The 15,133-nt window shown below is 39.9% G+C and overlaps 1 protein-coding gene across 2 annotated transcripts; it reads left to right on the top strand.

Moving 5' to 3' along the window:
* The first annotated feature begins 594 nt into the window (after positions 1-594).
* Positions 595-15,060, top strand: LOC141903907 (inhibitor of nuclear factor kappa-B kinase subunit alpha-like). Of its 2 annotated transcripts, XM_074792284.1 has the most exons (21): positions 611-720; positions 840-863; positions 3,132-3,347; positions 4,398-4,616; positions 5,161-5,319; positions 6,142-6,231; positions 6,330-6,451; positions 6,526-6,633; positions 6,992-7,127; positions 7,867-8,058; positions 8,134-8,280; positions 8,935-9,020; positions 9,116-9,217; positions 9,478-9,527; positions 9,839-9,903; positions 9,991-10,103; positions 10,519-10,601; positions 10,719-10,824; positions 10,962-11,106; positions 11,720-11,910; positions 12,609-15,060. In XM_074792284.1, exons 3-21 carry the CDS (start codon positions 3,246-3,248, stop codon positions 12,703-12,705), a joined length of 2,313 nt encoding a protein of 770 aa, XP_074648385.1. In that variant the 5' UTR covers positions 611-720; positions 840-863; positions 3,132-3,245; the 3' UTR covers positions 12,706-15,060. The 2 variants fall into 2 exon arrangements, with proteins under 2 accessions (XP_074648384.1, XP_074648385.1); XM_074792283.1 differs by lacking the exon at positions 840-863 and having other exon boundaries at positions 595-720.
* Positions 15,061-15,133: the final 73 nt, after the last annotated feature.

Raw genomic sequence — 15,133 nt, 5'->3', positions numbered from 1 at the left:
GATGAACGTTCTATTTCAAAAACTCGTCGCGCAGGACGCGGCCGCACCCGATTTTTTACCGGTATAAGTACCTTTACAACAAAAGGACCCTAAACGTAGTACCGTACATCTAACAAACTAAGACTAAGGGAGGCTGTCTCTAAAGGCGTTTCCAGGTGGTAAATTGCATACATGATGATATGATTTCATATTTTGGTTTTATTCGATTATAGACTGAATGTACAGTAGGCTATATATAGTCGTTTTTTAAATCTTATTACCTATGCTTTACCGCGTTTGAGCGTGGCCTAACGATATTACCAGGCAACGCGCGCCGGGGTATGAGAGCCCCCACGCACCGCGGCCTCGTGCGGCCGGGCGGGATCAATTCCCACCTTTCCGGCCTACAATCTATATTGATTCGCGATGGGTATTAGCATAGAACTATAACGTTATAGTTCTGTGGTGTAAGTAGGCTAAATGCCAACAAACTTCCCAAACGGGCCGAAACCTCCCAATCATTTCTGAGACGGCCGTATGGTTTACCGCTGGAAGTTGGCTTACCGTGTCCAATTCCGGGTTTTAGTTTATAGTCCGGTTCAGCTGTGGCAGGCGAGGGAATAACCCGGAATTGTGACAAGTGCGATTATTCGGGGGTTTTACCCTGCATTAAAACCGGTAATTTCACTGTTTTCACTGCAGTGATTTCTGTTTTAAGAGTTCAAGATTGTTTTATCGAAGGTAAATCTAACTGTAGTTCATTCGTTATTCGATAGAAAATTCCGCTGTTTAGAAAAAAACGGTATTGTTTACGATGGACACATACTCTGTCTAACCTCCGTTTACATGCAATAAATTAGAAGGTTTATGCGAGTCGACACGGGGTAGGTTTCCTTGGACTTTTTAGGTGGATTAGATTTAGGGCAGATGGTACTTTGCCAATGCAGGTGATATTTCGTCAATGACAATGTGACATTATTTCTGTTAAAGCTAATTTGCCAAGAAAGAAAGGATCGTTGACCTGACATTGTTCACAGGGGTTTGGCGATGGGCTTGGATTTCATTTCCGGGTTGTTGATACTCTCGCGAGAATGGCGCTAAATATGAACTGCGAATAAATTCAAAATATCATGGAAATACCTTGTGTTTATATTGTTTATCATCATCAGACGGTCGTGACGCTCTATATAAAATCACAAGGGATGAAACGCCTTCAGAGTTGTGCCAGCCAGAAAGTTGGGACATTCACGTGACATTCTGATGATGTCATCACATTTAAAACTTTAACATGAAAAGTTAACATATTCACAGACCGATATCAATTGTCAGATTATGATTCATATGAAATTAATAACTTATAAAGAATAAATTATGATCAAATATATAATTCATAGACAAAAAATGCATTTGAATGTAAGTTATTCTCAAATATTTTTCGTATCATAGTTTCCTTCTTAGATGCTTCGGGTTTGCATTCAGTCAAATAAGAAGCGCGACTGTCACATGACTGTCCCAACTTTCTGGCTGGCACGAATTGAACTGCGTTTCATCCCTTGTGATTTTATATAGTAAAGCGTGACGATCATCTGGTGATGATCCTTAACGACCAATTGTTTATCGGAACTTTATAGCGGATAAATAAACAATATAAACACAAGGTATTTCCATGATATTTTGAATTTATTCGCAGTTCATATTTAGCGCCATTCTCGCGAGATTATCAACAACCCGGAAATAAAATCCAAGCCCATCGCCAAACCCCTGTGACATTGTTAGGTTAACCTAACCCGGCCTAACTCCTAGACCCTGACCTTATCAAAACCCTTACCGTAAACCAAGTAATATGATTTCATTATTGCTTTTAGTAGTTGATTTTAGAATGTGGATATTTTGCCCATTATAAAAGAAACAATAGAATTGGCAAAATAGCTTTAACAGGAATGCAGCAATGGTATCGCATTGGGAAAATATCACCTGCCTTAATCTCATTAATGAATTGTAGCTGTCGTCAAAATAATTTAAACATGAATAATGCCACTATGTGTTGGGGCTTGTAAACTGGCTTCGATTTTACTTGCGGGTTGTTGATAATCTCGCGAGAATGGCGCAAAATTTGAACTGCAAATAAATTCAAAATATCGCAGAAATACCTTGTGTTGATATTATTTATTTATCCGCTATAAAGTTCGATAAGCAATTGGTCGTTGAGGATTATTATCAGGCAGTCGCGCCGCCTTACTATATAAAATAACAAGGGGTGAAACGGCTTCGTTTTTGTCCGTGACTGTATTGATGCGGCGGAAACCACTACGCATGGGGTCTAGTGTGGCTGGGTTTCATGCCGTGGCTGAGTCTAGCGATCGGGTTCGATTCCCTGCTGAGTGTGGCTGGACTAGTTAGGCCGCCATGCTCCTGACTGCAGTTTAGAGGTCCAATATAATGATGATAATATGTTGATAAACCCACAGTAAGGAGAAAAAGCTATGAGATCATTCAACGTTTCAATTCAATTCTGTGAGCCATTTTCAAAAAATAGAATTGAGTTGAAAAGTTAAACTATATCTTAGCTTTTTCTTCTCACTGTGGTCTCATCAACTTATTGACATTAGACAGCCATTCGTCTATGGAAACCAATGATGATAATAATGTGCCTATAACAAACTAACCATATAACGTTACGTAGTCAAAGCTAATTAATCAAGGGGGTGGCTGTTACGTACGTACTAGCTAATCATCGGCGGATTGTTTTATAACCAACATTGTTCGTACCAACATGGTTATATTGGGTGATGGGCTAAAAACCACGCACTAAGGGGATGGCAACCCGTGTTGTAAAATCGACCCGTAACATATCACCTGGTATTCAAATTCGAGTTGATATTCTAGCATATTGATTAGAGATGTAAAAATATCATATCCCCTCATCAGGTGAAATACAAGTGAATCAAATGATTAAACTACAGGTTTATATACAACATAAGTTACAAAATTACAAGTGCTAAATTCTAAGCTAATTACAAACTACTGAGTATTTGATTACAAGCTAATTATTTGAATACATTTAAGATAAAGGATGAGCCGTTTTGGAATAATTGTTGATTTAAAGAGGGTTTAGATTTTTGATTTTGATTAGAGATGTATTGTTTATTCAGAGGAGGTTGTGCTGCCACTGGTTCCAAAAGATACTTGTTGCTACGGACACTGGCTGCGAAAGAAACTGGTTGCTATAGGTACTTAGTGTTGTACAACACCGGTTGGAGGTAGCGATGGATAACAATATTCAACCCGGTCAGAAACTCGGCAGCTGGATACATAAGAAAACGCTAGGATCGGGCGGCTTCGGTAAAGTGTTACTATGGCAGAATGAGGTAAGCAGTTCTGTGCCTTGAAACAGAAATATAATTCATTCTTCGAAACGAATCGATTTAAAAAAAACTGAATTAACGAAGAAGAGATTAAAGAGTTGATTGAACGTTTCCAACAAGTTTATCCAGAGTAATTTGAACTACAGTCGAACCTCGTTAACCCTTTCAGTGCTGACTAATTAATACCATATAGTGCTGGAAATAATTTGAATGTTTTAAAAAATTCCACCCTAAAGTGTTGAATAACGGGAATACCACTATAGTGCGTCTACACCGCGGCGCAATGTATCGTTAGTTACTAGTATTTCACTATGTTTGACAGGCGCTGCCATTTTTCAAGAGAGATGATTACTAATTACATCAATACACCGCATTGCGGTGAAGACGCACTGAAAGGGTTAATACGATGACCGCGGGAAAATAAAAGATCATCGTACGAACAGAATTTCGTGTAGGCCATTTGATAGAAAAAAAAGTAACAATTCCATAATTAACTCAACCGACACCACACAGAAAAGTCTTGGCCGGACAGGTTGCTGCTCAGTGGCCACCAGTCTATGTGTATTAAGCCAATCAGATGCGTTGTTTTTCACCGAAAGATTCGCTGTATCAATAAAATGCATCTGATCGGCTAGATATATAGACTGGTGTCCGCCAAAGAAATCTTAGGTGGTGTAATCGAACAATGAGGGACCTATAGCCAGGCTTTGTATTGGTGGGGGTGGGGGGGGCAATCAAAACCGGGCGAGTGAGGATGTGGTAGGTAAGCGTTAGGCTATAAGTTTTAAGGATGTTGTTGGCTAGCATCTGGCTCTAGTGATGTGAGCGCTGTGCTAGTGCTGCGGATGTTCGAATCCCAATTTTTGTGGGTTATTTCTGAGAATTTTCTTGAGTACGGCAGATCGGACGCAGTCGGCATAGTTCAGGCAACTATCCAGCCAGTTCAGTCGGATAGCCATGCTGTAAACTATTTTCGTGAAAATGGACCCGGAGTCTGGGATGAGTTTCAGTACGTTTCGTATGCCTAATTGATCGTGATCGATTTTATTTCAGGAGTCGCACGAATTCATCGCGTTGAAACATCTACGTTTTACGCCCGAAGAATCGATAAAACAATCGACGTACGATCGCTGGATTCAAGAGATCAAAATCATGCATTTACTGAATCACGATAACGTAGTGCGAGCTTTGGAGATACCGGCTTCGCTACAGAATATAGTGACATCGCCTCTACTGGCGATGGAATACTGTTCGGGAGGAGATCTCAGACGGGTAACAACTGTTAGCACTTATACATCCCCTCAGCCTGCACCTCTTCATCCCTTCAGCCTGCACCCTCTTCATTCCCTTAGCCTGCAAACCCGCACCTCGCACAAGACATCACCTATGTTCGGAGAGTCACATTTTTCGTCGAAATTGAACTACTGTGATACAGCACAATTTCCAAAACTGATCATCCACACTGCAATATTGGATGCCTGAAGAGGTGGTTCAATGGAGGGGTTGCTTGCTCCAGCCTTCAGATGGATGTCTGAATTCATCAGCGGATCCAAGGGGAGGGTCCAGGGGTGTGCACCGCCCCCTTGCCCTGAAATTTTATGGGGAAATAAAAAATATTAAACTGAGACCGGAAAAAGTTTTAAAGTCGTTATCTTGTTCTTTGTATTTCCAAGAATTGCGCTACCGTTAATTTTTTCCGCCGAGCTTTCAGTGTACCCTTCGAATTACGATATGTCCAATTTTTGGGCATCCCTCCCTGAATCTAACCCTAGATCCGCCCATGGAGTTACACGATTGCGGTTTGTAATTATTCTAGGTGTTGACGCATCCGGTGAATTACTGCGGTTTAAACGAATATGAGCTGAGGTCTGTGTGTCACGACGTGATGGCTGCCGTTGAATATCTGCATTCCAAACACGTGATTCATCGCGATATTAAACCTGAAAATATCGTCATACAACATGTCGATGATAAGGTACTCATTAGAGTATTACGTTGTAGGCCTAAATATCTAATATCATCTGCGTTACTTGCAGGGTTGCCACGAATCCTTGATTCCTTGAAAACTTCAAAACACTGATTGATTTTGAATATGATTGAAACTCCTTTAATTTGAGCAAAATTCCCAGAACTGCGTCAACTTTGAGAAATAAGCAACTAGAAATATTTGTAGTCATGCAGTAAGCTGTGCCTGAATCGATACAGTTGGGATGAGATCTTTTCTTTACCCTATTAGACGGTTCCTGAATTACAAACCGAGTTTAGTAGTGTAAAGGATAAAAATTTGCCTGCAAAACCACTGAATTAGATTTAATGGTTTACTGGGAAAAACAGTACCGATTTTGGAGGAGTCTACAGTAATTAGGATATGAAAGTGATGCAGACACTTCCCTCGGAATTCGAAATTTCCTTCTTTTAAACTCCTTGAATACTCCCTATAGAAATAACTGATGTGTGGGACTCAGATTGGTGCTCATGTTTGGGTACTCGATAAAATTAGTATGGAAAATAGATAAAAAGAATGATGGGATTTTCTATTGTCCAGGGGTCAGTTGCATAGTCATGGCTTAGACTTAAGACCAGTCTAAGACTAACTTAGTTCTAAAGCCAATCTAAGAAATTATGACCTGTCTTAAGATTTAAGACTACTTTTGGTGTTAAGTCACGATTGTGCAACTGGCCCCAGAGGATTATTGCATACAGGAGCACAGATGAGTACTCTCAGAGCGTATTAATCAGCGTGGAAGCTGCTACTGATTCGGTAGTATTCACTGGTACTCGATTATTTCATTTCTAGCTGGTCTATAAGCTAATCGACTTAGGATACGCTAAAGAGTTGAACGATTCCAGTATGGCTCAGAGTCTCGTCGGAACTTACGAATATCTGGTGAGAACGAAAACCGAAAATAAAAACGGAAACCGTTTTGATATAATGTTATGCGTCGTCCTCGACAGTTTATATATGTGTTTGATGTGTAATTATAGGCTCCAGAGCTGATAACGCAGAAATACTCTAAAACCGTTGATTATTGGTGTTTCGGGACCGTCGTGTTCGAGATCATTACAGGATTTCGGCCATTTTTACCACATTTCATTCCGTACCACTGGTCAGTGTTATCACGTTTATTCGTGCCCGCAGGTCCCCGCAGCAGATACGTTATGTTTTATTATGTATTTGCAGGCATGAGAATATCAGAAAGAAGAATAATAATGATATCTATGTTTATCAGGACGAACAGAAACAAATAGTTTATAGTCAATTGATACCGAGCCCTCATCACTTGAGCAGGTCAGTCAGCCAGTCAGTAGGTCGGTTAGTCTGCAATTAACTGATATCATTCTCAGCGTAGAGTTAACAAATAAAAACCCACAGATCTGTAAAAACAGTTTATTTTCCTTACAGTTTTGAGGCTTTAACTAAGCCTCATTATCAGAGGAACTAAAAACACAATATACTTGTGTTTTTTGTTCCTCTGATGATGAGGCCTTGAAACTGTAAGGAAAATAAACTGTTTTTACAGATCTAACTGTGGGTTTTTATTTGTTAGGTCGGTTAGTCATTCATTGTCAGTTGGTTGGTTGTTTCTGAACCTGGTCCTGTCTGTATTTTGCGCTGATTTTAATTCCTGGAAATTTTTGCATTTTAGAACGATGAAAGTGTATATGGAGAAGTTTCTACGATTGATGCTATTATGGGATCCCAGACAGAGAGGAGGTCCGGTTGATCAGGAGAATAGACGACCTGCTTGTTTTAAAATGTTAGACGATATACTTGATTCTAAAGTACGTAGAGAAAGTACCTATTCAGTATCTGTAGAAACTATGGAATACTTTATATCGTATGTGTTCTATGTATTCTGTATTTGTAGACGGTACAGGTTCTATGTATTCTGTATTTGTAGTTAATACAGCTAGACAGTACAGGTTCTACGTATTCTGTATTTGTAGATAATACAGGTCCTGTGTATTCTGTATTTGTAGACAGTGCAGCTTCTATGTACTCTGTATTTGTAGATAATACAGGTCCTGTGTATTCTGTATTTGTAGACAGTGCAGGTTCAATGTACTCTGTATTTGTAGATGATACAGGTCCTGTGTATTCTGTATTCGTAGACAGTACATGGTTCTACGTATTCTGTATTGTAGATCATAGTGATGGTAATTTAATTTCCATAGCACCCTTTTCACTGTCATCCAATGTTGAACGACGTGTTCCATTAGATTGGTATCATTACCCCAGCCTATAAACTCTAACCATTTATCAGTCATCTCTCCCTGGGGAGAAGTAGCATCCAAGCAGCTAACAAGCACTCCGGAGTCATCTATCAGGCCAGGTGCCCATTTACCCATTTACTCCTGGGTGGAGAGAGGCAATGAGGATGAGTGTCTTGCCCGAGGACACTATGGTAACGTACAGGGATGGAACCCATGACCTGGCTTCCCAGAGTCGAACGCTCTAACCACTCACCCACACTCGCTCACTCAGAATGAGAACAGGGTTCTATGTATTCTGTATTTGTAGATAATACAAGTCTTATGTATGACCACGAATCAGATTTTATCGTATCCGGTGAAAGACCGACATTCAGTGGATGAAATTCAGGTCGCTCTGGAAAAGGAAACTAAGATACCGAAATGTGAACAGGAGTTGATCTACGCATTGGGTCAAGCTCCCGACGTAACTAAACCAGCCACACAATTCTGGGTCGAACCGGTACGTCGAATATCATTCCCTCCATTTGTCGAAATGCTTTCAGATGATTTAATTCAGGATTTATAATCCTTTTAGACCGTTGAATGGCCTGTTCATGTTTATCTGTTCAAACAACACGATGAAGAATTTACGAGTTCGATCTCTTCCGAAATTCAACCCCCGGAACCGAGTTCGATCGTCAGAAAAATGATTAATAATCCTCAAGATGCGGTTCATAACTGCGTAAGTTCGAATATATGTACACTCATTTTAGACTGATGCATCAGTCAATGATAATCCTGCACCCGACCCCTCCCCTCCTGTCAGACATAGTCACGTATTAGACATCAAATTCGTGATGAAAACACATTTCAGACAACAACAAATTCCTGTCGACCATACTTTTTATCAATGACGAATTTCTATCGATGATAAATTTACATTACTATTGTAAACCTTAATTAATAAAGGTAATTATAAAATAATGATTTATTTATTCATATAGGGCATTACTATGAAAACTTTTATCATGGTTAACCCCTCATGACTTGAAGGGACTGTGTATAACAACGTCCAGGTGTCAGTGAATTCGCTATCCTTGATGATCTTATGATCGAGTGATAAACCTGTCGATCAAGGGTTATTAATATGAGTGTTTTGATATCGTATCCTGATGAGAGTAAGAAAATGGTAATGGTATCGATCTAGTGTCTAGTTCCTGACTAGGGGGATACAGGATTCTCATTGACCGCTGCATGAAGAAGGGTGGTAGTAACCACCCGAAACATTTCTGGTGTCAGTGATTCATTTATCGTGGGATTTTACTCGTATTGTCTTATCACGGATATCCTGATCTACCGAATCTTAAAGGCGATATTTTGATGTGATGTTTTATAGAAGAAGTGTTGGGGCGAAGCGGTGTTTTATTGTCGCACCAATAACGAGTCTTATCTACGATTAGCACAGGGACGGAAAGCCGCTATGTACGTTGTTAAATTTAAATGTCCTTAGCTCTCATTGAACATTGTCGATATCTCATACGTATTAACCAATAGGAATGTGGCTGTTACATTTACAGGTTGAATTTGTTGCGAATAAACTCAAGTTTTTCGAAGAAAAAGGAAAAATTATCCCATTATTTGAAAAGTTTTTTGGCTAAGAGAGAATTCTTTGAAACGAGGTAAGAATGATAGAATCAATTTCAGCAGAGCTTAGCCGTGTGATATTCAGGTTAACCAGTTGTATTATGTCCTCACGGTATTTATCAGGATCTAGTTCTACAGTTGTTGTCGAATTTTGTGATGTAGAGAGAAAGAAAGTAAACTTGCGGACAAACGTCGAACCGGATTCTGATGGTTTTGCCGCACCCTATTGATTTCCAACCCCTGACCTGTGTACCACTATGAACTGGAATTCATACGTTTTTCTGATCTGTTACAGTTTGAACCATGACATGAAGAAATATATGGATCAATTTGACACAGGAATAAGTGAGTTAAATACTAATCTAATGATACAAGTAAATACAGAAGACTGCATGCACGTGCCATTGTCTATGATAAGCGCGCGAGCCCGGGACTCGGGTTGCTACGGAGCTGATTGCCTCTGGTTATCGCATGCCGCGTGTGACAAAAGTACTTAAAATGTTTTCAACTCTAATTCATGTGGTAATGACTGATCGTTACCCCGATTGTCCAGGGATTCACTTACTGCCTCGTCGAGGATATTGGTCCCGTGAGATCGAATGCGGTTTAACGTGCCGAGAATCGAATTAAGACTTACGTCATTGTTTGATTTCTAGGGTCGGAAAAAATGTATGAAAGATGGCTGAAAATGAACGGAGACATCAAGTCAATGTTATCACTGGTACGTCTTTGTTACGGGTGTGGTTTCTCTCTGTTGTCTGTATTTCAATGTCGATATGCGGTGATAGGTACTCCTGTTATATTGCAGTCGGGTGAAGTTGAACAAATCGACGGTAAATGCATCGAGATGCAAACGAAGATAATCGAGCTACAAAAATCGCCATTCGCTCGTTGTAAACCTGTTGATACTTTAATGGAGATGTAAGTAAGGGATCATTCATTTATTACGTACGCATAAAATTTGAATTTTTAAACCCCCCCTCCCCCTCTGTACGCAAAATCGGCCATTTTTTCGTATACATTAAGCATTACAGTACACAATTGCACTGACCCCTCCCCCCTCCCCTAATGCGTACGTAATAAATGAATGACCCCTAATAATAATCTAATAATCTAATAGTTTTATTTGTCATTTAACTATAAGGGAATACATGTACGAGATATAATAATGACAGTAGTGATAATGTATATGGTAAATGAAGGATAAGTTCTTTCTCTATCTCTCGCCGGAAACCAATCGATTTCACTCCCTGCGCCATTCACTCCCTGCGCCATCCCCCTCGAATCAGGTCGTAGTTCATTTATCCGAATACTGTCACGCGTGTTTATTTTCCAGATCATCGGAGATCGAAAGGTTGTGTTTAGAATTAAAAAATAAACATGGAATTCATGAAATAAGTCAGTTTGATCCAAGCAATGGTAAATATTATTACATCTATGAGTTAGGTCGATGTAAACAGTGGTGAATATTGCTTCTAACAACCTACACAATCTGTTAAATATCCTTCTTAAAAACGGTTACTGTATCTATTTCAGATTTGCACAAATTCATCAAAGACGGAAATGTAAAGATGAACCAGTTGGTTTTGAGGTCGCAAAATACGTGGGAGAAACTAGTTAAAGATTTATACATTAATCTAGAGTAAGAAGAATCCATTTTCGACCCTAGCTTGCCGGGGCAAGACAGAGGAAACCGAGCCCTGGCGAGTGATGGTGGATTGCGTGTCTATTTCGTAGTCCATGTTGTTTCACAGTATTTTCGCTTTTTTTTTTTTTCAGTAAAATCCTAAACTATAAATTCCAACTACTGCAGATAATTCCGCGCGTCGAAGCATTGATAGATTTGATAAATAAAGCGATCGTTGAACTGGAGAAATTTCAGAATAAACGACAAGATGATATCTGGAAATTAGTGAAAGTAGCGGTGAGTTTGATTAGTAATTACTGACCCCGGTTCCAGTAGGCAATGGAATTTTACATCCCTCAAAAAGTGTTACGATATTGTTTTTATACATTGATACCTACTAATGTCTATTTCAACTTGACTTGAGAGCACATCAGGTGGCCTAACTCGCTTATTGTTTGCGGTACATACCTGATAAAAGTCTTCTTAGGACCAGGAAGCACTGGCAGTTGACCTAAACCATTGATTTTTAATCCATTCTAAACTGTATTAAAGGATATCAAAAAAAGTCTTCATTGAAAGGGGTTGAAAAGTGACTCCATAATTTGAAAGTTTAACAATATGTTTTCATGCCTAAGTACATACCAAAGTTCAGTTGGTAGGCATGGAAACATATTGTTAAACTTTCAAATCATGGAGTCTCTTTTCTCTCATGAACCCCTTTCAGTGCAGCCTTTTTTCAATCCTTCAATACAGTAAATAATGGATTAAAAAACAATGCTTTAGGTCCTGTGACGAGGTTCCACTGTACATGTACACATATACTACTTTTCTTCAAGGTGTCAATTAACTTTCGCTTTAGTTTCCTTGTTCTCCTACGATTGAAATGTAATGTTTGTAATGTTTTTCGCAGTGTTCCGATCGGAGTAAGAAACTCGTGAATGCCGACACGTCGACGTCGACTACGACGGCTCGGTGTTCGTCGACGACCAGCACCGGTACGAGTATTGGCGATTCGGAGCCCGGCGGCGATTTATCGTTCTTCGACCGGTCGATGGAAGAATCGATGATGGTTATTACGGAGAACAATGAAACGCGCACGAGGTTCGTTAAACACTGCCCTCTAGTGGTGAAAAACCCTCCTAAAAATTGCCCCCCTAGTGGTGAAACCCTCCTATAAACTCTGCCCTTAACGAAGTAACCCTCCCTAACGCTGCGTTAGTGGTGTGAGACCCGCCTAAACAGGAAACCCAATGTTGGGTACACTGCCATTCACTCAACTTTATTATCATTTCGTTCACTTGTCATCCATTCTAGTCATTTTGGAAAGTTTTGAAGATACTTCTATGGATTGTCTTGATATTTGGCTGATGGTAACACATCTTCAACCCAGAAACTAGCCCGGTCAGGATCTGAAATCGTCACTTTTAACACATTTTGAAGTTTTCAATGGAAATTTTGAGATGCTAAGTTTGATTCTGAACCCATGAGTCAAACTCTAACAGAGAAATTTGGAATTCAGTCCCGAGCTTCAAACTGCTCAAACATTTTCAATTCATTCTAAAAATAAGCAATGCCTTCATAATGCAGGCGGTTTTTACCCTGGAAAATCTCGAGTGTTTGATAAATAGATGCTTCAGGGCCCAGTCGTGACTGAAGTCCATGACCCTTGGCTATAGAACTAAGCTCGCCTTTGACTGGTCTAACATTCTAAGCGATGACTGCACAACTGGCCCCTGGGACTCGTGATCTATGCGCCGCTAAAATGTCGAATTTAAACGCGTGTATTTCGTTTATTACAGGTTGAACGAATTCTGCGGCAGTTTAACCGATGCCCATATGGAAAGTTTAACCAACACCGATGCGGCCTGGGACTTCGAAATGACGTCGGAAACGTGATAATAGATGGTGCTGTCGAGAGAAATGTGCTATATTATGTACGAAAGATTGTGCGCTCTGTCCGGTTACAGTTTGGAGAACCTGTGTTGAACTCCTGAATTCGTCATCGATAAACGCGTGTGTGGAATATTTGTTCGTTAAATTAATTCGGAGTTTATAAATAATGCGGAAGCTATACGAGCGAATTAATTTTATACTAAACAAGAAAAGAATGTCGCGGAATTTCTTCTCGGGGGGGGCCCGTTCATGAAGTACGTACGCAAGCCATCGGGGCCAAGACCTCGATGTCAAATTCGTACGATCTGCGAATAATTCGCAACAAACTGTACGTACTGTACTTAAAGAATCAGTTTTACTAGTATTAAGTACCTGGCTTTGTGTATTAACCAAGTTGACTTCAAAATTCAGCCTTTAGGCTAAAAAAAAGTTGATACCTTGTTTCTCCGCTCTGCTGAGCTTAAAAGTTGATCAGGCCGGCCGCCTATCTACCCTGTACATTACTTTTTTAGCCCACTTGGGACTTTAGTCCCAGCGGGCTATTGCGTTCACTTTTCGTCCATCGTCCGTCCGTCCGTAGACGGAATCCAGTTATTTTGGGAAGTTTTGAAGACGCTTCAAGGTAACGTCTTGATATTTGGGTTACACATGTATCTACCCTAGACACATCTTCAGCCCAAAAACTGCCCCTGTCAGAATCAAGATGGCCGACTGGCAACCATTGTTGTTCGCCAAAATCAGCACTTTTTACACATTTTTGAACTTTTTGAGGGAAATTTTGAAGACGCTTTGATCAATTACCTTGATCTTTCGGATGTATGTGAATCCCCCCAGGGCCCATCAACTTAACAAAAATTGGGTCGATCGGACTCAAGATGGCCGTCCTATGACCTTTTTAGTGCCCAAAAATGTTAATTTTGGCCCAAATTCTGAGTCCTGTAGCTTCCTACTGGTTTATCATTTCTCATTGCAATTTGTGATGGGTATTCTTTGGAAAGGGATGTTTTATACCTGAGACAGGTATTTTTCATCAGCCAATTATGACGCAATTGGCGGCCATCTTGGTGTCACCAGTACTCATTCGTAAGTGGGAAAAAGTTTTTCCACATTATATTGATACCTAAGCATATTTTGCTACCACAATCAATTAGAAAGTTGTAGCTCATAACGTGTTCTATGATTGTGGTGAGTTTCATGGTAATTGGATTTTGTATATGGCCACCAGGGGGGCGTTGAATAATACAATATCTTAGCATTTCTTTATTATATTCGTACCTATGCATATTTTGTAACCACAATCAATTGGAAAGTTGTAGCTCATGACATCATCTATGATTGTTGCGAGTTTTAAGGACATAAGTTTATCTATATGGTCACCAGGGGGCGTTGAATAGTAGAATAACTTAGTATTTCCTTATTATATTGGTACCTAGGCATATTTTGTTACCATGATCAATTGCAAAGTTGTAGTTCATGATTGTGGTGAGTTTCTATGATTGTGGTGAGTTTCGAGGTCATTGGGTTTTGAATATGGTCACCAGGGGGCGTTGAATAGTAGAATGACTTAGTATTTCCATATTAAATTGGTAACGAGGCATATTTTGTTATCACAATCAATTACAAAATCGTAGCTGCTGACAGGTTCTATGATTGTGGTGAGTTTCAAGGTCATTGGTTTTTGTAAATGGTCACCAGGGGGCGTTGAATGTTGAAATTGTTAGATTGTTGAGCATCTGAAACCACTTCCCAAGTGGGCATGGTGTCCCTGGACCCCTAGTTTAAAATCGTGATCAATTTACAAATTTTATCATATTTTACAAAAATGACCCGGCCGCTGCGGAGAAACAAGGTATCATTTTTGTTTAGCCTTGTGTTTAAATTTTTGCAGCGGTCAATCGGCTGTTTGAACCTACCCCTCAGACGATCTCTTTTTAAATGGACGAACACATTTTTCACAATTGGTGAATGTCGATGTTCAGACATGTTCGGATATGACACTTAAATTCATTTCCTAAGAAAAAATGTCCGGAGTTACTGCCACAGGGGGTAGTGACGCCTAGGCGAACATGTTTTGGAAAAACGGTGAGTATCTGGGTCGAACGTCCGAGCAGGGGTGAGTAGACAGCATGTTGATAGCTGCATATGGGGACCCTTAAATGAAATTGATGTTGATGATACAGCACGATGTGCATACACAAGATAGGACCTTAAAAAGATGATCAATTTTCTTTCTTATCGTACGCACTTTATGAACGGTCCCTCGCGGTGAAGAATTTACCGGTAATATTTCAATATTCCGTTTGCAATATTTTTAATTTTGTCTCAATTCGACTCGGAATAATATAAAATGTAATATTTAATGACTATAAATGAACTTTTCGTCATTGTATCTCCAGGCCCCCTACGCAGCAGCCATTTTGGGTGGGTGCAA

This window comes from Tubulanus polymorphus, chromosome 4 (genome assembly GCF_964204645.1).
Source record: "Tubulanus polymorphus chromosome 4, tnTubPoly1.2, whole genome shotgun sequence".
Lineage (NCBI taxonomy): Eukaryota > Metazoa > Nemertea > Palaeonemertea > Tubulaniformes > Tubulanidae > Tubulanus > Tubulanus polymorphus.
The sequence above is the reverse complement of the archived record's forward strand: the minus strand, read 5'-3'. Positions and strand labels throughout refer to the sequence as shown.

Bases quoted from the DNA above. Each gene is read 5' to 3' on its own strand.
- LOC141903907 (XM_074792283.1), top strand. From the start codon at position 3,246: ATGGATAACAATATTCAACCCGGTCAGAAACTCGGCAGCTGGATACAT. The intron at 4,617-5,160 runs GTAACAACTGTT...TAATTATTCTAG, and splicing joins CGGGAGGAGATCTCAGACGG to GTGTTGACGCATCCGGTGAA. The intron at 6,232-6,329 runs GTGAGAACGAAA...GTGTAATTATAG, and splicing joins TCGGAACTTACGAATATCTG to GCTCCAGAGCTGATAACGCA.